A 25,004-nucleotide genomic window follows, 5' to 3' on the forward strand; every position below is an offset into this window, starting at 1 on the left:
TTTTTTCTATTGAGTGCTGGATTTTTCTCCCATTTTTTAAGAATTTATGTATTAAGGATTTTTTCTGTTGATGTTATACTGTATGCTGCAGTTATTTTCTGAAGCTTTACTTGTTTTTGAACTTTGTTATTGGTGGTTTTGTCATGTGTTGTTGCTTTCAATATTATTATTATTGCTATGACAAAGATATTAGTGTTTTATTTTACTACATCTGTCTTTTAGAGGGTGTTTTAAAGTTTTTCTCAAATAGGTTTGATACATCTCTTTCTTCATATGTTCTATTTGTCTTATTCTTTTTAGCTCATTTTCTTGTTCTTTTTATTTTATGGAACCTAGGGTCTTAGACTAGCATTTACTCTACCACTGAGCTGCACCCAATTTTTTATTTGCTTTTTAAGTGTGTTAATTTTCACATAACTGACTTTCTTTTTTTCCTGTGGTACCAGGGATTGAACTCAGGACCCTGCACTTGCCAGGCAGGCGCTTATGCCACTGAGCTATATCCCCAGCCCCTCACATAACTGATTATTTATGTTATAATGCTAGTGACTTTTGCAAGATAATGTAAGTTTATGGAATATCTTATTTTGTAGTTTTATACTTTGTAATTTTATGCTTTCTTTTTTTAAGAGTAAGGTGTACTGGGGGGGTTGGGAATGCAGCTTAGAGGTAAAGCATGTGCTAAGGTTATGCTTAATTCATGTAAGAATCATGGTGATTTCCATTGCTTTCAATGCTGTGAAACATTTAATGGAATATTGTGACCTTTTAAAAAAGTTACTGGAGATTGAACCCAGGAAATACTGAACTAATCCTTGGCCCTTTCTATTTTTAAATTTTCATACAGGATCTCACTAAATTCCTGGGATGGCCTCAAATTTGCAATTTTACTGCTTCAGCCTTCTGAATAGTTGGGATTACCGATGCTTGCCACCACACTGGCCTGATTTTGAAAGGTCTTATAGAATTGCCCAGTAAAACTATTTAGGTGTGGGTTTTTTTTGGCAGAGTAGATTCCTTGATAGCTTTATTTTCTTTGATGAAATTGGTTTATTTCTTTCCATATCTAAAGGGATAAATTTGGTAACGTGGATTTTCCTGAAAAATTACCTGTTTTCCTTCTTATGCTTTCAAGAGCAATGCATATAAATCTACAAAGTAATCTTATGATTTTAACAATTAATTTTGTTTTAATGATTATTTCTCTTATTGTTTCTTATTTTATATATTTGTAGTCCTTCACTTTTTCTTATATAAATTGGCTAGTGTTTTTCTATTTTAAAACAATTTTTTTGAAAAAATAGATTTTAATTTTTCAATCTAGATTTATTGTTCTTCTGTCCTCTACCCAGTCAATTACTTCTGTTTTTATTGTCTTACTGGCACTTTCTTTTAGCTTATTTTTAGAGGTTTCAAAATTGGTTTGATGGGAAATATTTATAGATTTTAATTTTTAATAGTAAATGTGATTAAGTCTAGAAATTTTCCTGATTACTGTAATCTATATTCTATAAACTGTGCTCTATAAATTTTAATAGTGTTGATGCTACCACATTTTAAAAGAAATTTTGTAATTTCTGTTTACATTTAACTTTTTGATTAAGAGTTCTTTACAGTTTTGTAATTTCAAGATGAAATCTTCTTAGCATTGTTGTTGTTTATACTTTCTACTGTATTGTTTTCAGAAAGTGCTTTTTTCATAGTTCTACTTTTCTAATATTTCCTTTGTGGCTTAATGTATGATTCATGTTTGTGAATGCTTTGTGTTTGCTTAAGATATACTTTCTATAATGCTTTAAAGTTCAATATACACCCTAAGAGCTATATCCTTATTTGTTACTGTCCAATCTTTTCTGCACTACTTATGATTTATTAAATTTCTTATTATTAGAATGTACCCTACATGTATCATTCCATCTTTTTGAGTTTTTGCTTGTTTTTTGAGACAAAGTCTCTCTCTTTTTTTTTTTCCTCCGGTACAGGGAACCGAACTCACAACCTTACGCTTGCCAAGGCAGGCGTTATGCCGCTGAGCTAAATCCCCAGCCCCTGAGTTTTTGCTTTGTGAAGGTTTTTGTTGTGGTACCAAGTGCAGAGATATTCTTCACTATTCTATCTTTCACAACATTGTGGCTTTTATCATTAATATGTTTCCTTCTTTCCCAGCACAGTGGCACTCTTGTAGCCACAATACTCAGGACGTTAAAGGAGGAGGATCATGAGTTCAAGACTAGCCTGGGCTGTGCTTTATAGTGAGACTTGTCTCAAATAAACGAACAAACAACAACAAAACAAAAACAAGAAACTTTTTTTTTCATTCTTAATGCTTTGAGGGTTTCTTTTGTATACAGAATACAGTTGGGTCTTGCCTTGTAAGCCAAATTAAAAATTTGTTGTTAATAGTGTGTTTTGAATATTTAATTTTATTACCATTAATGTTATGTTTGATTTCAATTGTCATAACAGGAATTAGTAAGACAAGAGTTAAGATTCTATTAGTCAGTAAGGACAGCAGCCCCAAAATGGAACCAAGAAGCCCAAAATAGAGTCCTGTACATTATAGCACTACAGGGATCTTATAAAGACATCTACCAGGTGTCCTCGGGCTGTCTGCAGCCTCCCCGGAGCACAGTCAGCCAGACCAGTGGCTCAAGGGCACCTGGGCCTGCGTGGACACTACATGAATTGAACCCCCCCCAATGCATAGTGCTCTACAGGGTACAGACTATATGTTTACACAATGGCCCAAGTGCCCTTCTAAATCACTTAAAAACTCCTAAAGAAAGAGCCCTTCTTGGGTATCTTACTTAGGACCCCCTCCTGGTGAGTGGGAGCTTTACTTCCTTGCTCTTCTCTTTTACTTTCTTGTGTTTATATCTTTTATTTTCTTGCCTTGATATCTTTTGAATAAATTTACTTGCACCCTACCTCCTCTATCCTGTGGTTTCATTCTTGGGACACAACCCTAGTAATCTGATAATAATATCATATCATTTCATGGCATAACATTAATTACATTATGCTGTGTTTTATTTTCCTTGTCCTGTGAAGAGTTTTGGATCTTTTATTAATTACAGTTCTTTTGGTATTTAGGAAGGTTTGTTTTTCTGTACTAGTGGTTAACGTTGCATTCCTATCATGTTTAATTAGATTAGATCAATTTTTTCTTATTAACTCTTCCTTTCCAGTTTGAAAGTTTTAAAAAATGGTTTTACTAATTTAAACCTTTTTAAAAATAAAGCAATCAGTTCTATACTTATTCTGGTTACTACTGCAAGGTACATTTTAAATAGCTTAAATATGTTGGATTGAAGATATTGAATTTTTTTTTTCCCTCTTTTTTTTTATCCAGTACCGGCAATTGAACTCATGAACCTGCGCTTGCCAGGCAGGCGCTGTGCTGCTGAGCTAAATTCCCCGTCCCTGAAGATATTTAATTTCATTTGAAGTGTTTTATTGTCATTTGTTTCTGTTCATTCATTTTATTGGTAGAAATTTTCATCAAACATCCTCCTCAGATTTTCATATTCAAATTTTTAAATGGCAGCTTGGGATAGATGAAAATTGGTTGCATCTCTGAATTTCTTTGAAAATGGCTCACAGTTTATAGGTATTTTTCAACATTTCAAGCTCAAATATACTCATAAGTGAAATTAATCAGACTCACATATGTAAACATATTGTCTCTCTAGTGTGAGAAGCTGAAAGAATAAATAAGATCTAAAATGTACAATAGGTATTGTGAAATGGGAAGAAACTATTCAAAAGGAAAGAGAAACTGAAATGGGAGAAAGGAGAAAAGAAGGAAGGGAAAAGGAGAAAATATATATATATATATATACAAGATAGGTAAGATAGGGGATGGGGATTTAGCTCAGCGGCAAAAGTGCCTGCCTGGCAAGTGCAAGGTCATGAGTTCGGTTCCCGGTACTGGAGGGGGAAAAAAAAAAAAAAGATAGGTAAGATAATTATATTACTAATTTCTCTTAGTTGTTTGAAAAGAAAGGTTTGTGCTAATATTGTTTGGACAATTTTTCATGGCTATATCTTGTACTCTGAGTAACTACTTTGAAGACAACAATATGCAACGTATTAACCATTGTTACTCTCCTATTATCCTGTTTTGAAATTTTGGGTTTTTTTTCTCTTTAAAATAACATTTTAAAAAAAGATTTCAAGCTCAAGAGGACCCTCTTCTTTCCATGTATCATAGTTCTGTTTCATTACTGGAGGGCTTAGCAATGATGGAGACATTAGGGAGAGAACTCATGGTCTTTACAGGTTGACATTTTTTCTCATAAAATGACACATTTTCTCCTCTTGTTTCTTCTTCCTTCCACTGTGCATTCTACTCAAGTTATTTCTCTTTCCCCTTGTCACCTTTTTCTACCTTTCGAAGCCTTCTGTCTTTTTATCTTTTTCTTCTTTTTTTCCTCATTACTATGAATTGAACCCAGGGCCTTTGCACTGAGTTACATCCCCAGCCCTTTTTATTTTAGGGTCTCTTGGAGGCTCTAAATTACCCAGTCTGAATCTGAACTTATCATCTTGCTGTGTCAGCATCCTAGAAACCTAAGATTACAGGCCTATACCTCCACATTTGGATCAAGACTGCCTTCTCATGCTTTATGCATATTCTTAAGTCCCTAAACAAAAGCCTGATCTTCAAGAGAAAATTTTCATACTTGGGATTGACTTTGTTTCTTGTAGGGACTTTAGATTTATCTGATGTTTCCTCCTAATAGCTTTCCTTTTGCCTCTGTCCTGCACTTTTTTGTGGACTATCCTTATTCTGCATAACAGCATACAGGGGAAACTTCAGTGATAGATCACGATGTCTTATTTGTTTGGGTACTTAAAGGTAATTTGGAATTTGAATGTTCTGCAGTCTTGGTGGTGGTATTGTGTGGTTTTATTTGTTGTTCTCTATGTCTTTTGCATGTGGGGGTGGAGGGTAGATGCTTTAGGCAATTTGGATTATTGTTAATGTCATCATTTGGCCTTCTTCATATTTTTTAAAGGGAGGAAGTGGTAAAATGAAACAGTCATCACAGGACAGAATATGCTTTCTAAATCCTAGGCTCACTTCATTTTTGTAACCTTTTCTTACTTAATTTTGGAGCTGTACAGTGAGAAAATTTTCACTGAGGAGGTAAAATACCCATACTCTGAGGTTAATGGATCATTGAAACTCAATAAAGATAGGAAAAGCATATCTTCTAAAAATATTTTATAAAACAACTTTTTTTTTTGGTTTTGGTTTTTCTCCAGTACCGGGAACCGAACTCGCGACCTTGCGCTTGCCAGGCAGGCGCTTTGCCGCTGAGCTAAATCCCCAGCCCCTAAAACAACTGTTAAGGTAACATGTTGCCACAGTATACTCTGTACATTCAGGTGACTAATTAATTTTTAAGTTTCATGAGAGAGTATTTTCTAAGCCTATTGAAGTTCTTTTAGAATTTAGAATCTGTGTATACTTTCTGTAATATGCTTTACGGTATGATTGCATTATATCCTCCAGGGGACTGAAAGTCTATTTTATTCTTTTGTGAGATGAGTATACTAGCAATTAAATTCAAGCTGGGCTTTTCAACTTCCTAGAGAGATACTTGCAGAGAGCTGAGCACAGACAAAGGCAGCAGTAAGGACTCTTGAGTCTGGAGGTTCTAGACCAGTCTGACAAACATAGCAAGACACTGTCTCAAAAAAAAAAAAATAAAATAAAAAAAAATAAAAAAAGGATACTTGTAGAATTGTATGCTATTTTGATTGTTTATCATAATTGTTAGCCAAAAATAAAACTTAGGTTAAAATGATTAGAAGAGATAGAAAATCAAATGAAAGATTTGAAACTTAAAATTAATGTAGTGAAATATTTAATGGCTGAACTTTTATTAAATGATGATGTAAACCTGCACTTATGTACTTAGTAATTAATTTTGTTATACCTTGTCTCCATGTAAAAATATCAATTTTGGACTGCATGAAGAAGATTAGCTATTACTGAATACTTATTTTGTGCCAGCTACTTAGTTTGTCAATACTAAAATGATTATTTAGGGCTGGGGTGTAGCTCAGTAGTAGAGTTTTTGCCTGTCATGCACGAGGCCCTAGTTTCCTCAGCAAAACTCCCTCCAACAGCCAAGGATTGCTTCAATGTATTTATTAAGGAAGATGAGCCAGGCATGGTGGTGCACATCTATAATCCCAACACTCGGGAGGCTGAGGCAGCAGGATCCTTGTGATTTGAGGCCAGCCTGAACTACATAGTGAAACTCTGTCTCAAAAACATCAAAAAAAGGACCAGGGATATAGTTCAGTGGCACAAGTGCCTGCCTGACAATTGCAAGGTCCTGAGTTTGATTCCTGGTACAAAAAAAAAAAAGACCAGTTTTCCTTTTTGGTATTAGAGATGGTTCATGTACTGCCCAGAATATGGACATGAGGAATATTTCTGTCATTGTCTCCTTCTTACAAAGAATAATTTCTTATACACAAATCATACTGAAGAATAAAGCATTTATATGTAATTTTAACATATTATAAAATCTCCATTTTCCTTTTTGAAAACTCTGCTCTGATCTATTTAATAAATCTAAAGACATACAACAAATTTGTTCTGTCACATAATTTGCTTTTTTCTTCATTTTCCAAATGCCATAGGTAAAATAATCAACTTTGTGAGTGCTTACTATGACACCTGGGACAGATTTACAGTATAATGTGAGACGGAAAAGCTGAAAGAATTGTACTTACCATAAAGAATTGCAAGCAGAGAAAGCGGCATGACAAGTAGTCCCACTAGCATATCAGCAATGGCTAGGGACATTAAGAAGTAATTGGTGGCATTGTGCAGTTTCTTTTCCATGCTTACTGCCATGATGACAAGTATGTTGCCACCTATTGTCATGATTATTATGACAACGATTGAAATTGCTGGCCAGTTTTGTACCCCGTCTGGAAATTTAAAGCGTCCACCATTGGAGGAATTAAAAATGTCAGTTACCACAGCTGTTACTGGACTCACTGAAATATCAAATTGCCAAACCATCAGGCCAATTAGGTGCACACTGAAAATTAAGAAGAAAAAGAAAAAAATCAATCAGATACATACACTACTGCTTCTGTACAATATATTGCTTATATAAAACAGTTGTCTCTACTTAATCAACCATGATCATCATCATCATTCTTATCTTGATCACTATTTTTTCTCTCCTAATTAAACTTCAATATTTCTCTATACTTATTATTATGAATTAGGTATGTACTTTGTTGAAATATATGCATAATCTCTTTTACTTTTATATAACACCACATGACCTCAGTGTTGATTTATGTCCATTACACAGATTGAGGAGACTCAAGTTCAAACAGGTTAAATAACTTTCCCAAGCCCATAGGTGGCAGGGCCAGGGTCCACACTAAAGTCTCATTGATTTCGAGGGCTATGTTCCAAACTTGTACAGCAACACAAACCACCGTATTGTTCAACTTGTTGTGCTAGTTTATTCTTCATACTTTCTAAAATATTAATTTCGTTGAAATACCCTTTGAGACAGCTGACAAGAGAATAAAGATGATTTTCTTAAATGATCCAGTAGCCTGACAAGAAAATTAGAAGTTGCCTTCTTTTGATCCAAAGCTAAGAAAAAATAACTTGCCATTTAGTCAACTTCAGGAATGTGTTTGAAAGAGGCACAGTGGGTTCTGACAATAGTACTTATTCATTTCTTTTTAGAACTCTTCCTACCTTCTCACATTTGCAAAGTGACTTCATGCTGGTTAACAACTTCATTTTCTTTCTGGTGCTGGGAGGCAGCCCAGAGCCTTGCATGTGGTAAGCAAGTGCACTCAGCAACCTGTGTTCCAAGGCCCAATTTGCTGTCTTGGACAGTAAAATTTCCGTCTGTCAGTTTCCTCATTTGTACCCCTTGTTTTCTGGGACCTGCTCTAGGCTAGGTAATGATTTGTGGTGATGATTGACATCCGTGGGTGTGTTACATTTCATGAACTAGGAACTAAATCTCTTAAGTCAATTAAAATGTACTTATTGGTACTTAGGCAGATTTTTCTAGTAGAACTTTCAGGCTAGGTGGCAGTCTAATGGAAAAGAAATAGACACGGCTGACTTTGTGCATTCCAATTTCCCCTGATAGCGATAGGAGATTTGTTCAAGTTACATACATAAGTGTTCTTTCAAAGGATAAGCTCCTAAACTGTCTAATAATACAAACATACTTATTTTCATTAATGAAATAGCTAAGACAACTTGATTTCAAACTTAAACAAAAAAAAATTGAGGATTGGTAAATACTAACTCATGTATTTAAAAATTTGCAAAAAAACCCCATTTTTTTCCAAAATGATACCTATCTTAGTAGAACTGGGCTCAGATAATTACTTAATTGTATATTTTAATTTACTATATTTTAGTTTAATTTAGCTTAGTGTTAAGGATTGAACCCAGGACCTTGTCCCTGCTAAGCACACAATCTAACAATCCATCCTTTCAGAAATTCTAAGGTATTTCCCAGGGTCTTTTGTGGCCTCATTGCTAAAAGATTTGTCTTGCTGCAGTTTAAAAAAATTCTCATGTAAATTAGCTGATGATCATCATATGTGCTCCCACAAGAGTTAGTGCTCAAATAATAAGCCGTATTTTTAATTATCAATTGCAGACATACAAATATGTTTATCCTTAAGGCCAGATAATAAGATTCTAGGAAAATATGTAGGCTAATGTCACACTTTTTATGTACATTATGAAAACATCTAAATTTTTTCATATGTCTTTAAAAGTTGTAGAGGAATTCAGGATAAAATTATGCATAATAAAACATACATGAAAATTTATGTCTAATTATAAACTTTATAATTTAATTACCTGGGGATTTTATGGTACAAAACCACTTCAAACAGTTATCTATCTCTAACTCACCAGAAATACATACATATATATATCACATTATATATTATATTAATTGATATAAATCACACTGATTGATGTTCATATTTATATATCAATTGATATATATATATATATATCATATTAAAGAGCCCGTAAAATAAATACTGAATTGCTGAGGAGTCTCCTGGAATCCAAATATATCTTTGTGAACTGCAGAATAAAGTCATGGTGCTGGGATAGATTTTAAAAGAATATTTCAGTTTCCTGACTTTAATTAAATTCAGTTTAATTAGGTCTTATGGAGCATCACTTATTGTCAAGGTTTTTACAATTTTTGTTGCACATCAATCTTATGCCCACAGTTTTGTAATCAAGAATTGACTGTGTGTAATTAAACCTAACATTTAATACTCAGGTGCTCACTGAAAAATATAAAATCCTTTTACAAATACATAGTCATCAAGGTCTTGCTCTTGAACTTTCCTCATATTATCTGTTATTAAGGCCACAAGAACCTCATGAAATATATACGTGAAAATCATAATTTCTCTCTGGACAATACAAACAATTTACTCACTGCTGCTAAATTTTAATGAAAGTATAATTTTATATTCTGAGTATATAAAATGATAATTTAAATAAAAACCTGAGTCAATTTATATCTACTGAGCTTTTGCTTGACATATGAAAAAGCATTTATAGAAAAGACAAATAGCCCTTGTTTCTCTTGTAGAATGGAAAAAAGCTGTATATGAATTCCTTACTTTCATAGTAAAATACGTTGATACCTTTAGGGCAGCCCTATATCATATTACAGAAGATCCAATGTTTGCACACTATAGTAGGCTGTAAGCAATGTCCTGAGTAAGCTCCTTTTCAGGACTCGCAGAGGTTATATGCAGGAGCAAGGAGGTTCAGGTCTTCTCAGCTGTACTGATCAGTGTTCACACAGCTTTGGATCTCTTTTCCCATGCCCCTTTGCTCCAAGAGTAGACTTAGATTAAATCAAATTTAGAATCCCTTAGTTATTCAATCTGATTCTTTACTTAACCCTTTTCTGCTGCGTTCTACTGACTTCAACTAGTAGATCATCATATCAAAACTTCTCAGGATGGTATTGTTTTCCACTGTCTACGTACATCAACCAACACTTACACCTAACTTTTGGTCTTTTCTTTTACAACCTCTATTATTTTTCGTAAAGTCAGAGGCTTATTGAGGCATCTTATTAACTTGCCAACTCAGGCCACATTAAAAAAAGGAAGAAACCTTTCTCCTTCTTAAGTTCTACTCATTCAGAAAACTATGAGAATTGGGATTATTTTAAATCAGGGTATTATCATCATAGTATTTGTTTGAGTACATAACCTGCAGTGTTTACTTCAAATCCAAATTATTTTTCCACATTTATTATTTTGAAATAGGAAACATCTATAATATTAATCTTTTTGGATGCAAGTCATTTATGTAGATTGAGGCAAATATACCTGACTAGTCATATAGAAGCAATTTGAACATGCTTAAACATGCTACCATGAAAATTATCTTTTCATTAAAATAATAAGTAATATCATCCTTACAGGAACGAGTGCACCGCATTCCTTAGGTTCACCATGACTGCTTCAGTCTTAAGTATCCAATGTTTAAAATTGAGAAGAGAAAATTAACAGATTGAATTTATCGTATCTTCCAATCTGGGGAGAGAAAAAAAAAAGGAAAAGAAAATTAGTTAAAAGTGCAAATAACTTGCATAATGACCAATTTATTGAACTTAAATGCACCTATTTAGTGATAAGAAATAGGCAGTTTAGCACACAGGTAAACATGTTATATTGTGGCAGTGATAAAGAGTAGCAAAGAGAACAAAGTTTTCATTTATTTATCAATGTGTTGCCATACATAATTTCTCTAAAATTGCTTGCACAAATTTTATTTATATGGGATTGTACTCAATAGCTCCCTGTTGCCATACACATCCCTTCAAATCAATGTTTTTAAAAAAGGAATTAAGAACTTGTCCTTCTTAATTTGCAAACCAAATCTAACAATTATCATGTCTAAAATAAAGGTTTCACTTTATAGTAACATGGAAAACTGAAACAAGTTTAATAAAATGAACATATTTTGCATGTTTTTAGTTTTGCTTTTCTTCAAAATAATCTGCATGTACATAGAAATCTCTGTATCTTTGCCTTGACCAACAATATTCTCCAGAGACCAGCAACAGCAGGTTTATACCAAAATAAGAACATTGATGAAGTTTACTCTATTAAATACAGCAACCACTCCATATAGTAACAGCCAATAGACAGTATGTTATAGTCAGAGCATATGGAGTAATATTGAAAACTGGCAACAAAAAACCAGTAGTATAGGACCACTGAAACAAAAGTCTTCAGTTTCTCTTGTGGACTAAGAGGTGACAATACATCCTCTAAGGTACTACCATAAGAAGTAAATTTGAATAACTTTTTAAAGAATTTCAGACTAAATGCATTTTATTTCTACAGGCTATTTGCAGAGTTATTTGTTGTGTCACAAAACCCAATGTAATATTTATGTGGTGGATTATTCTTCACTCGGTACTCAGTATCTTCAATATGGTAATGCTCAAGAGTAGACTGGATCAAATTTGTTGAGAATTTCTCTTTCTCTCACTGTGGAAATACATCTGCATGGAGTGAAATATGTCATTATCGATCTTTACATTGACATTGAAGAACTATTCAGTGTGGATTCTATTAACTAATCTAAGAATCCTTTGGTCTTTCTGCTTAGAGATCCTACTGGGAATAGTGTTTAGGCTTCCCTATTCTCTGTTTTGCCTTTCTATATTTTCTCTTTCACTTTTTGATTACATTCTTTTCCCACACTAAACATCTAAGCGTATTTGCTTCTGGGGTTATAAAACTATTCCAAGAATCATGTTTGTGATGCTCTGAAGTTTGCTCGCACTGGGCTATAGGTGAGAAGAACCTGAAAGATGATCAAAATGTGATGTGCAAATGTACCAGTTTCCTAGGATGAATGTAATTATATGTACACAAATATATGCTAAAAAATAGAAAATGAAAAGAAGAATTTGGGGATATCTGTGTGTGCATGTGCGTGTGTGTGTGTGTGTGTGTGTGAGAGAGAGAGAGAGAGAGAGAGAGAGAGAGAGAGAGAGTTGCATAGCTTGAGAGTATGGCACAATATTGAAAGGTAATCCATTTTGTCTAGTTTGTAAATATCTTCAAGGAATATGATAATGAAAATCTGTCTTGATAATTTTTCTTTGGCATTTTTTAGTTCCTTTAGAAATTTCAAAGTAAAATTTCACAAGAACAAACTATATCTATCTTTCCTGTCTCATTTAATAACACTATGCATCTAGTCACCGAAACTATAGATTCATTATTTCCTCTTTTTATTCTCAACTCTCACTATTCAATTATACTAGTACTATGTACAAAAATGTATATCTTAAAATCATCCCTTTATCATGATACTACATAAATATGGCCTCCCAGGAATTAAAATATTTTATGGAAGAGAGTGATATCAGCAGTCGGGTGTGGTGGTTCACACCTGTAATCCCAGCACTTGGGAGGCTGAGGCAGGAGGATCACTGTGAATTTGAGGCCTGCCAGGGCTACAAGGTGAGCTCAAGGCCAGTCTGAATTGCATAGTGAAACCCTGTCTCAAAAAGGAAAAACAAAACAAAAGAAAACAAACAAACAAACAAAAAGGGTGATATCAGCAAACTGTTAGGTCCCAAGAGCCTGGCAGACAACACCTAAGTCCCTTTTCCTGAGAGGTCTGGAAGTAAAGGACAGGAAAAAATATTAAAGAGACCAATAAATATCAGTATCCTTTATGTTTTTTTCTTCTTAGCCCTCAATAAATTTCAAAATGTTTCCTTTTTCCTATGCTAAAAGAAGCCATAACATGACTTTCGATATTTATCAAGTATCCAAAGAATAACACAATTTAAAAGATTTAAAGAAAGTATAAAATGAACTGTACTTCAGTAAATTGTAATGTAAAAATTGGAATTGTATTTGCCATAGCAAGACACAGTGATCACTTTTTTATGTGACTGTCGTGTTAAACATTCTATTATCCACATTCTCATCCATGGTAGAATCTCATTATTATACCTCAAAATATTATATTCTCTTCACAATTCACTGGGTCAAGTTTCTGTATGTCTATTTTCCTGAGAGATATAGACAGAAAGGTTAAAGAGCAAATGTTCATTTTCTAAGTTCTCATATCACTGAGAACAATAATCATAAAAATCTGTGATATACAGAGGTCTCCAATTTATTAATTAAAATAATCTGAGGGAAAAATTGTGTCTTCTGGGGCTTGTTAAATTTACATTCTTTTATTTATTTTTAAATTGTTTTAGTGGCAGTGAGGATCAAAGCCAGGGCTTCACACACGGTAGGTTAGTGTTCTACCGCCCAGCTACAAGTATAGTTAAAAATTTGTATTCCATTTTTTATTTATTTGTCTCAGTATTTACTGAAGTTTGAGCTCAGGGTCTTCACACTGAGGGACATCTACAAGTCCTTTATGGTATTTTTAAATTTTGAGACAAGGTCTGATAAGTCTCCTGAATTGGTCTCAAACTTGTGAACTTCCTGCCTCCCTCAGTCTCCTAGAATGCTGGAATTAGGGTTTTGTGCCAGAATACCTGGCAAAGTTTGTATTCTTGCAGTTTAGGAATATAATAGGAATCAACCATATAAATTATGTAGCAAATTAAGCTTCATAATATGATTCTTCAAATGGCTGGATGAGTACGGCAATATTTTGCAATAAGAAAGGTTTTGTGGCTGAGTGTGATGGAGCATATGTGTAATCCTAATATGCTGGAAGTGTGAGGTAGGAGAATGGCGAGCTGGAGCTCATGCTGAATGACTCAGGGGCTTAGCGAGATACTGTCATAAAATAAAATATGAAAGAGATGAGAATGCAGCTCAGGCAAAGGTCCTCAATTCAATCCTCTGAACCCACCCCCAAAAACACCCAGAAATGTTTTGTAGTTCTACAAAAACAAAAGGGATGCAACAATCTCTTAAACCCTGGATAAGATCATTTACTAACAGGAAACAAAACCCTAAAATTCTGATCTGCACACCTCTCCAACTGCACTAATCTTTCATAACAGAGTTATCAGAGTTGTGCAAACACAAAAATAATACCTGTGATTTTAAGTATTTAAATTTGGGAAAATTTATTTTATAAAACTAAAAGAAAATCAACTGTGTTATGAGAATTTATAGGACTTTTGTATCAATTATATTTGAATGTGTAACAATCTAAGTATTTATATATACCCATGTTGACATATGTGTGTATGTATATATGGTTTTAAGTGCAGAAAAAGACTGAATAACCTAAAACCAATTAGGTATCTCAAATAGTAAGATAAAATCAGAAACAAGTTTAGAATTAATAAGTAGACAGCTTGTCTCTTATTTCTTCTACAGCATAAATCACAAATATCTTTATGCTATTTCTAGAGAACTATAAGATATATATTAGTTTCCATATAGTTTTCAATAGTATAATTTTACACAAAATATTATAGGTCTGGGGATGTAGCTCAGTGGCACAGCACTTTCCTAGCAAGCATGAGGCCCTGAGTTCAATTCCTGATACCAAAATAAAAATTATACAGTAACTTCTATGATATGAAAATTCAAGCACAAACCCATACCTGAGTATTATATGAAAATGATGCTTGTGGAATCTATGCATTTGACATACGTCATTAACATAGATCAACAAAAGCAGTGCGAACACTTGAAAACAATTGAACCAAAACAGTATCTTCCCTGGATATTCAAAATTATACTTCAAACAATCAAAATCAATTTTACTTACAAAAATACTTAAAAGCCACAGTTAATATTCATTTTAGAAATCAAAATAAAAAAAAGTAAAAACATTGCAAAGCATAAAAGCTACTAGCAACATGGCCTTAAGGGTTTTGTATTAAACACAAATTTTTGGTAGAGGAGGCCTTTATATGTGCTTTCCATTCCTTACTCGTTAGCCAAGTTTTGAATACAAAGTAACTGGCTAATTAAAGGGACCGGAACTGGAGAAACTTGAAGAGAATAAAGGTATAAAGTCAAAAGATCCTATCTAAGGATAAAAGAACTGTAGTTTTCTCAAATTATATTTGGAAATATTAGAAGTCACAACTTTATTGAAAGCTGTGGGTTATTTCTTGCATCCTCTAAAGCTAGCCATTTCTGATTCATCTTTACCTTTACCTTTTCCACACTTTGACACCAAAGAAAGATTGGTTATCTTTCAATCAAATTTTCTGCTCTCAAAATATTTTTTATTCTTTCTTCCCCAGGCCAGGTCCAATATACTATTAATGAATCTAAAGATAAAATGCCAGCAATTCTACTGTTATTTGAACAAAAATTAGGGAATATGGATGAAATCATGAAAATACATATAGTTTACAGTAGATTTCTGACAATTCCATAATTATCATGGTGATGTAGTAGGTGATTTCTTCTCATACAGAAGAGACCACATCTGTCAGTGCATGTTTATAAAAATTAGAATATGGAATCAATAAGTGATTCTGGTCTGATTTTCATATTAAAGCATTTAATAATTGAATATGTGATATTACACATACAGATTTGACTTTTGTCAATTTTATTGTTCAGAAATTATGGACTCATAATACAAAATATTCCTCTTATTTCTTATACCCACTGAGCTTTTAGCAGATGGCTAAATAAAAGATTAGTCACAAATATTCAGATGAGCCCCGGGAAGGTGCTATTAATGCAGCATGTGTTCATGACAAGTAATTTGGGGACTACTCTTTTCATTCAAAATTATCCTTAAGACTAATGAATACCGGAAGAGCACTGTTTCAACTTCAAATGTATTCTAGCGATTTTCTCATAAAACATACGTGTCATACTAAAAATTCGCCTGTGTCAAACACAGTCCCATCAGATAACTATGATTTTGATGGAAATTTTTTAGTCATTATAATCAGTGAAATTAAAGACTGCTCTTCCAGTAGTAAATATAGGATTTTTCAATATTATAAGTTCATTTGGAAATGTACCCTATGAAGATGAATATACTCTGACATTCCTTCTACCTTCTTTAGTGAGCCCTTGATTTAGTCTACAATTTTGAATTCACAAAACTATTAGAACTGAAAAACCATAAGTAATCAAATAATCTAGTACTTTATCTTCAGAAGGTCTATATTTAAACCACTTCAAGAAGTTTGACAATTGATGTTCTTTAGAACAACCTTCAGAGGCAATTTCATAACCTGCTGTTCAGCAATCTGCTCCATCAAAAAATGTTATTTTGTATTACACCAAAGACTCAATAGACTAACGGACTTCAACAGAAGTTAAATTCCTTACTACATCAAGTACTGGATACCACAGGATACCATGATACTGCAGGCAGTTAATGCAGTGCTTTGATCCTGATACTTCTCTATAGTGTGTCATAATGAAAATCAAACAGTTCTGGATATGTAGTTGTATATATTGAATGGTTTTACAATTTCTTCTCCAAACTGAGACTCTTGAAGGTGAAAGAGGGGCCAAAATGAAGACTAGATATTGTGAAATAGGAAGTAAAGGAAAGGGGAATTGGGGGAGGGATGGAAGGGAAAAGGGAAAAAAATAAGGAAAAAAGGATAAAATGGAAACAAAGCTTTGTAAGTAAGGAGGGGAAGAGGGGCTGAAGAGGGGAGGGAAGTGGGAGAAAAAGAGAAAGTGAATGAAGGTACCATTAACTAGATGGGATTCTGGGTCTCACCATGCCATTATTAGATCTCTTAATAATAACATGGCTATTCAAATTGAAGGCAGCTCTAGTGCCAGTAATTTCATGCCCTTCCAGATAATACAAGAGGTTGCTGAGACAAATTAACTGTTCCTCCTGCACTTAGAATGAGCATGGAACATTTTCTCTTTATTTGTATTTATCAAATTCTTCTACTTGACATATTTTCTGAGAGATTTTGTTTGTTTGGTTCCACTTACCTAAAATGAGGGACTTGTTCCATTTATTTAAAATAGCACTTCAGAAATGGCTTTCAAATTAATAGATTTAAAGTAGTTTCTGCAAATCATGCCATGCTGGTAGTAACAGATAAGAGAATCTGTCTTAATGGGCAACATGTTTAGTGATTTTAACCTGCTTTCTCCATAGGTGGTAGCAGAACCATCCCTGAATTATCTCAGTACAAGTATCCACATACAGAGTGAACTGAAGGTTTTTAAGGAGTAGAGCTTATGGAGAACCCATATATTAACTTTCTGTGTTGGAGACCAACTCCAGTTGATTTGCAAGATCAAAATCTGTGTCACAGTACTTTCATGTATTCAAATATCTATTGATCACCTGTTATGTGCTGGGCACTGCACCAAATGCTGAGCATGTTGTACTAAACATGGTAAACAAGATCCCTGCTCCCATGGAGCTTACATTCTAGCTGGAGAAAGAGGCAATAAACATGTGAAAAAATTAGGGTAATTTCTGACAATGATGACTGTGGTCAATAAGATGAAATTGCACAACAGGATAAAAGATGGCTGGGGGAAATACATTAGAAGGACCCATACTCATATGCAGCCAGCTTGAGGCTATAGACATTTAAAATACTATAATACTTGAAAGATATTAGTCATACTTATGAGCTCTTCTAAATCACAATAAAAATACAGTTAGCTTATACTATCGAGGTAACACATGACAAGTGTAAAAAATAGAAATAATGGAAGATATTCTGTTAGTTTGATTTTACTTTTGCAAACAAGAACAAAAAGTAAACCTCTTTATGTTACTAGGACATTCATAATCCAATTCAGCTGCATACTAAAATGCACTTCCACTTATATTTACAATGGCATCTCCTCACTCATAGGTAGCTCCCACTTCCCAGCTCGGGTAATTAAGAGATTCTAGACGGACTATTTAGCAGGCCCTTCAGGTTGTAGAGGATTCCAGGTGAGTCATGAAAAGCGAAAAGTTCAATCAGTTGCCCAGATGTATTTATTGCCAAATAGCGGGGTACTTGGATACATCTGGACATCCGAATGAACTCTTAACTCCTCATCTCTCCAACGGCTCTTGTCTCCCAGCTTCAGAAACTCCTATACAAAGGGGAGAGAAACAAGCACAAACGCCACTTTGGCACTGAAGCATCAATGTATTTCTGGTTTTACAATCCCACCTGAAAAAAAGCAATCCTGAGAACTGTTGTATAAATTATTACTATGAAATATATACTTACATACTACAATGCAGTAATATTTGTAAATAACATTGATAATGCAAAACTAAAACATCACACATACAGAAAATTGAATCAAACCCAAAATTAATTGCTTTATATAATTCATAATTTAAATAGTGCATAATTCATTCTGATGTCATTTAATACTTAGCCCAGATGTTAAATATGTTTCGTATGAGATACAGATCATTAGACTAGACAGTAGGAGGCAAGGTTTACTCTTGAATTTATCATTTGTTGATGCATGGCTTGTTAGTCACTGAACCTCTTTGGATCTCATTGTTTTCATCCATGGATATTTAAAAGTTATTGTAGCAGAACTCTACCCCTTCTTGCTCTCAATAACTGTGGTCGAGTTTAATTTACAAATGCTTAACATTATTCTGTGCTATTTTACAAAGAGGTTACGTTTAAATAGATATGTTTGGTTACAATTAGATTCTACTTGTTATTATCAATTGAGAGTAAAGGAAGCGTGACAGTCACATGAAAAACCTTAACCTGAAAGGAGTGTGACAGTAACTGGAGTATTTTCACAAAGCAGCCGACATATCCCTCAAATTAATGTCCTCGCATTCCATGCCATCTCTTCTGTCTACCTCCATAGATGAACCTTACATACATATCTTCTTCTTAAATAGGAGATCATTCAGCCTCATAAAAAGTTTCAGACAAAATAATTTCTTTTCTGATTTTAAAAAACATACTCAAAATTCTTACAGAAGACTGAAGTGCAAGAAGTAAGGGTCAATTTTGTGGCAATCTAAAGCCAGACTTCGCTTCGGTGGTTTGATGCTTAGCTAGATTTTTGCTATTGCTTGGTGTACTCTACTACCATTTTATTGATTTATGGAAAAAATAGTAATTCAGTTCAATCTGATAATTTAAAAAATGCTCTATTTTTTGCACTAGTTTTATAAATTTCACATCAGTCCAATGGTGTCCACATTTAGAGAAATAGATATGTCTTTCCATATTGGGGATTGAGTCAAGGGACACACTCATGCTAATTTGTGGCTACATCCCAGTACTTTTTCCGGCCTTTCCTCCTTCTTCCTTTCTCCCTTCCTCCTTTCCTTCCTCTCTCCCTCTCTCCCTCCCTCCCTCTCTCCCTCCGTCCCTTCCTTCTTTATTTTGAGACAGAGTCTCACTAAGTTGCTCAGGCTGGCCTTAAACTCCCAGTCCTCCTACCTCAGCCTCTTGAGTAGCTGGGATTACAGGTGTGCACTATTCCATGTGACCAGGTATGCTTATTTCACAACTCCCTTCTCTGCGATTGAATTTAAAGTATCAGATTATAAATGACAAGTAATATATTTTTTCAACTTTTTCAAATTTTCTAACTTGTTTCATAGAAATTCTACTAATTATCTTCTCCAAGTAGCTGCTGTGTAATTTACAAATAAAATTTCTCAAAAAGTTCAAAGCAGCAGAAATCATGGAATCCTTTTGCTCATGCCTTCAAGGTGTGTGTTTTTGTGTGTGTGCATGTGCATTCATGCATGTGCATATGTGTTGGGGGCAGAAAATGAAATGAGCTACAAAACCACAAATTTTATTATGATGATCCTCCAAATCGCCATAATTTTATAGATTGAAATCATTTCATGATGATCAAAATCTTTTTGCATTATTGAATATTTTCATTCATGATTTCAAAGTGGAAGAAATAACTTATCTAATATAAAAATCAATGAAATACTGATTGCTAAAAATTTGGAAAAAATAACTCATTTGTGAAGTAACAGATGCTTCATAACAGCAACACTTGTTTCTGCATCTCACCATGAGATTATTCTATACATAGTCAGTCACGATTGTTCCACCCACTCGAGTGCAGTAGAGATGTCGTTTCCTGTCACACAGACTCATTCTATAACAGACCAACTGTGAGCAATTTTGCTAAAATGTCAACATGTTCTACAGTTTCATCCAAAGTTGATTTTAAAAAGAAAAAAAATGATATTTTTAAGACAACTGAGAAAATCTGAGTAAGGACTGGGGTATTAGATAATATTAAGGAATTGGGTTTTTTTCTTTTGGTACTGGGAATCAAACTCAGGACCTTGAGATTGCCAGGCAAGTGCTTGTGCCAGTGAGCTATATCCCCAGCCCTAAGAAATCATTCTTAAAGTTGTGAGGTGTGAAAATTGCACTGTGGTTTCATAAGAATAAACCCATAATTTTATAAAAGCACGCTGAAGTCATGTGAAATGATTTGAAAATAATTTAACAAATAGAATAGGAAAGAGAAAAGGTTAGATTAATCAAGTGTTTTAAAGTTTAAAGAATTATTAAATTGGAGTGGTGTATGTTTGAAAGTTTTTCAAGAGAAATTATGACTACCAATGAGATGTGCTTTCAGATTATGTAGCATAAAGAAATCTTACATTTACTCAAAAATACAAGTCTTCACTACTGTATGCATAGTCTGGCTTTTACCTTTAACACCTTAATATGCAACCTGGCCAGTTGTTAAAAACAAAAGGAAACAAAACAGACATCATTATTTTCATCCTCTCCTAAAATGAAAATGTTGTCTTTTCCTCATCAAAAAGTTGGTCTTTCTTAATATAAAACCACATAAGTATCTTTCTTCCTTGATGACTTTCTCCTCAGTGGATATGATGAAATGAATCTTGAGAAAAGTGGTCCTCTGGTAAAGCACATTTCCAGTAAGAGTTTATGAAAGACTTTTTGTCAGTACCACCTTCTCTGCTTAACAGTGTGTGACACCTTTTACTCTCATCTAAGCTCTCCAGGGAAGGGCAAATAGTGATTACTTCGGATAGGCCATAGCTCTAATTTGGCAAAGGTATCAAATATCATTCAGGACAACTGGCTCCATCATGCGTGACTGGGCCTAATTTTCAGTATCAGTGGCCAATACATTGAAAAGCAGCTTTGATTAAATGTATTATTCATTTCTCATTGATAACCTCTGTTCACTCTGGGAATTTATAAAGAAAAATGTATTCAGCACAAATCACCACTTAGGTACAAGGCAATGCCTTTGCCTCACGTGATTTTACAAACCTTCTAACTTTATGCATGGAAATAAGTTAACAAGAATATTTTATTATTTTTTTCTCATTTCAGGGACTATAATTCATGAGATCGTAGACATGACATTTAAATAATGCTTTACTCTTCAAAACTGTGCACAATTCTGACTCAATTACACAAGTGTGTAATAAAAATATATGCATCAACATGAGCATTTCTTCTTCAAGTAATCACTACTTAAGTAGTGATTGTTTAAAAATTCATCCATCATAGGTGACGATGTTAACTTGTAATAGTATGTTTTAAAAACTGTCAAAAGATGCCATATTTCCTCACAGTATAAATAACTCTTCCTAGTTTTGAGATATACAACTCTCCTTTTTAAAATTCAGGGACTGTTATGAAGCAAAATCAAGCAAGTGTGATCGTAGCACTGTGGTTTTGTAAGAATCTACCCACAATTTTTAGAAATGCATGCTGAAGTAATGTGAAATGATTTGAAATAATTCAATAGAGAACTCACTGATTACTTACTATATTCCAGGTATTATGATAATTTGTTTCACTTCATTTTAACAGAAATTCACTTTACAGAAAAATAAATTGTGAGATTCCAAGAAGTTAAACTATATTTTTCTAGGAAATGACAGGGTTAAGATGCTAAAGGGACATTCTACAGGCTGCACATTTAGGAAGACAGTAGCAATAAGGAGTTTACATGATCATCATGGAATTGCTCATTTATCCAGTACATTTATTTAATGCCTACTATGTGCTTGGCAATATTCTAGACACTTTGGATATATGATTGAATAAAGCAAACATCCCTGCTTTTGTTCTTTCCATTAATTATCAGGTTTTTCTTAAATGACACTTCATAGTAAAAGAAATTGTTATAATTTCCAAATGTTTTCAAATTTTACTCATTTGCTCTATAGGTAAGGGAATCAAAGTTATGTAATCTACTTTTGGTAAATTATCTCATTTCCAAAAGTAACTGCCTACCATATTGGTGATATTATATTCATTGCCATTCTCTATTTAGACATGATTTTCCTAATATCTCTGGCATTGGGGTTCTAAAATAAAATCATAAATGATTACAATACTTCTTAATATAAAAATTCCTGGAGTTTTAACTTTTAAGCTGTGAAAATTAAAACTATCTATGTAGAGAAACAACTAAATAAATGAAAATCAAAGATGGACAAGTTGGCAATTTAATGTCTTCATACGAAATTCAACAGATTCCACAAAACATCTGTTACTCAGAGAAAGCCAGAAATTATTCCAAATGGTCAGTGCAATTAACTTGCCAAATTCTAGTAAGTCACATTCATGAATCAAGCACCAAATTCATGCCAGTGTTTCTGGAAACTTATTCATTAGTCTCCTACAACCTTTTGGCTTGATACTTCGTATTCTGGCATTAGAAAACCTGTTCAAATAGGACTTTATGAAAATGATGCGTCTGAGTCTGTCATTGTAGTATACCCTGGGAAGTGTTAGTATCCAAGACACCATCTGTCACCCTAAGACAAATAGAAGATTCAACAATCTGCTGGACTGAGTTATCCCTGTAGAAATTGCGCAAGATGCAAAGGAATAGGAAAAGGGAAATAGCGCATAATTGTTCTCATGTACTAATTTATTACTCTACATAGCTTTTCTCATTCAATATTTACTATGACAACAATCAGCAATGTAATACTAGATTAAAAATTAAATGGAAGTGTTGCATTACTACATACAGCTAGCAAGTGGGAGAGCAGGATTCTGTCAGATTTGTTGCACTGCACTGTCTACCCTTTGTTACTCCTTACCACTACACACTGCAATTCTTCTTTTATTCACATAAGACACCATAAAATTTCCAAGCTGAACATGTAATTGACAGTTTCTGTGTCAAGCAAACCTCTTTTCGGGAAAGATGTTGAGAGGGGACACTTGAAGACCATCCAACTTCCTGTGTTGATAGTTAAGAAAACTGATCCAGAAGAGCTAAATGAGTCATTCAATGTCCTTCTGTTAATTTTTGTTAGTGCCAAGACTGGCAGCTAGAAGCCAGTCTTCCCTTCTCTTTCCAGTCAATTGACCTCGAGCCTTCCTGACAGTGAAGGGTCTCTACGAGTCACAAGTGATAAGCGTCTCACCAGTCTGTGGGTAACTTTTAGTACAGCTGACTCATGATTTCTTTTTCCGTGAAAGACAGTGAAGGAAGTAGCATAGACTCCAGAATGAATTCAGTAGAAAGCTACTCTGGAATTCAGTTCTGAACACATGGCTCTTCAAATATTCAAAGACAAACATCCGGCAATAAAGGCAGGCAAGAAAAGAAAGAAAAAAGTGAAGGAGAAAAAGAAAAGGAAGGTTAGAAAAAAGGAAGAAAGGCAAAGGAACTTCTTGTCCCCAAATCTGTATTAATTCCTTGATGTCTGCAGACTCCAGTTGCCTCTGTTGTGTGAGCTGTTTCTGGGACTAACTCTGGCAAGAATGAGCTGGCAGGACTGTTCTCAAACATAAGTTGTTTATACAAAAACTTTGTTAGATCTCCCACTTGCTTTCTTGATCATTTAATTTACTCACAACAATAGCAGTGGGACAAAGTGATTTTAGATACAATTAACACTTCCTTGACTACAGTAAGACTTTAAAGAAATAAATTTTGTTCTGTAGAAAAACATGCCTGTTTATTTATTCAAACAAGTAGTATGGAAATAATCCAACCAACCAATATTCCTAGACTACTATTTTAACATAGTTTATAAATTAGGATGATCGATATAATTGTAGGCAGAACAAAACTCCTCTAGGAAGGTTTTTAAAAGCAATAGGAGATAGTTTTCAGTTTTGATTCATGAGGACTAACTCAAGTGATTTGAAAGACTACATTCTCACTGATATTGCTAACACTGTTCAGTTGTACTCGTGGTTTTGAAAGCAGAAATCGAGTTGTCCAGGCTGAGCTCAGACTTGTGGTCCTTCTGCCTCAGCCTCCTAGAGTAGTAGGATTACAGGGATGCAGCACTCTGCTCAGTAAGCAGAAGCTTCTTTGAGGCAGTACAAATATTTGACTATAGTTTAAGTGTTAATAAATAATGTCTTCTCCATGTAGGAATAGAGTTAATTACCTATTGAAAGGCTCTTGTTCACTACATGTGAAGTTGAATAATACTAAAATCTTTTGAGTCAGGAAACAATTTGTCTACCAACCTTCCAAATAAGATATATACAGTAGTGAAATAGGTTGACTTTATTATTAAATGATGACAAAAGCATTTTGCATTTGAAGGAGCACAGAGTTTTGGGGCCCAACGATGGAAAATTGAGTCTAACATGTGCTTCTTAGTTGTATATCTTTGGGCAACTTGTTTAATTTCTTCTGTACCTTTAATTTGATGTATGAATAAAATTCTGGTATATATGAAATTACCCTGTAAAAAGTTAAAGGACTGACAAATGTTTTTTGTTTTTGGTGCTGGGACTTGAACTCACAACCTTGCACTTGCCAGGCAGGGGCTGAGCTGCTGAGCTATATATCCTTGGCTTGACAAATGTTAAAGCAATATGTTGACTTCATGAGTAGATGAATTTTCTAATATCTATCAATAGAATTATCTGATTATTTTGAAATCGGTTCAGAGTTACATGATTAGTTATCAAGATGTTTTAATTAACATTACTTCTCCCCTCATATGCAACTCTAACAAAATATATTGTCAGTGAAACAGCTGACAGTAAGATTTTCTTTTACATTTATTTTACCTAGCTATTTTCCTTTGTCTT

The 25,004-nt window shown here is 33.9% G+C and overlaps 1 protein-coding gene across 1 annotated transcript in view; it reads right to left on the reverse strand.

Annotated features, from left to right (window-relative positions):
* The window catches only part of Htr2c (5-hydroxytryptamine (serotonin) receptor 2C, G protein-coupled), a 213,733-nt gene that overhangs the window by 72,541 nt on the left and 116,188 nt on the right, over positions 1–25,004 (reverse strand). The window contains exons 3-4 of the mRNA XM_005404627.1: positions 10,492–10,605; positions 6,757–7,070 (exon numbers count right to left, since the gene is read on the reverse strand). Of these exons, the coding sequence (XP_005404684.1) occupies positions 6,757–7,070; positions 10,492–10,526 (349 nt within the window). The 5' untranslated portion in view covers positions 10,527–10,605. The remainder of the gene's footprint in view (positions 1–6,756; positions 7,071–10,491; positions 10,606–25,004) is intronic.

This window comes from Chinchilla lanigera, unplaced genomic scaffold, assembly GCF_000276665.1.
Source record: "Chinchilla lanigera isolate Chin_1 unplaced genomic scaffold, ChiLan1.0 scaffold00089, whole genome shotgun sequence".
NCBI classification, from domain to species: Eukaryota; Metazoa; Chordata; class Mammalia; order Rodentia; family Chinchillidae; genus Chinchilla; species Chinchilla lanigera.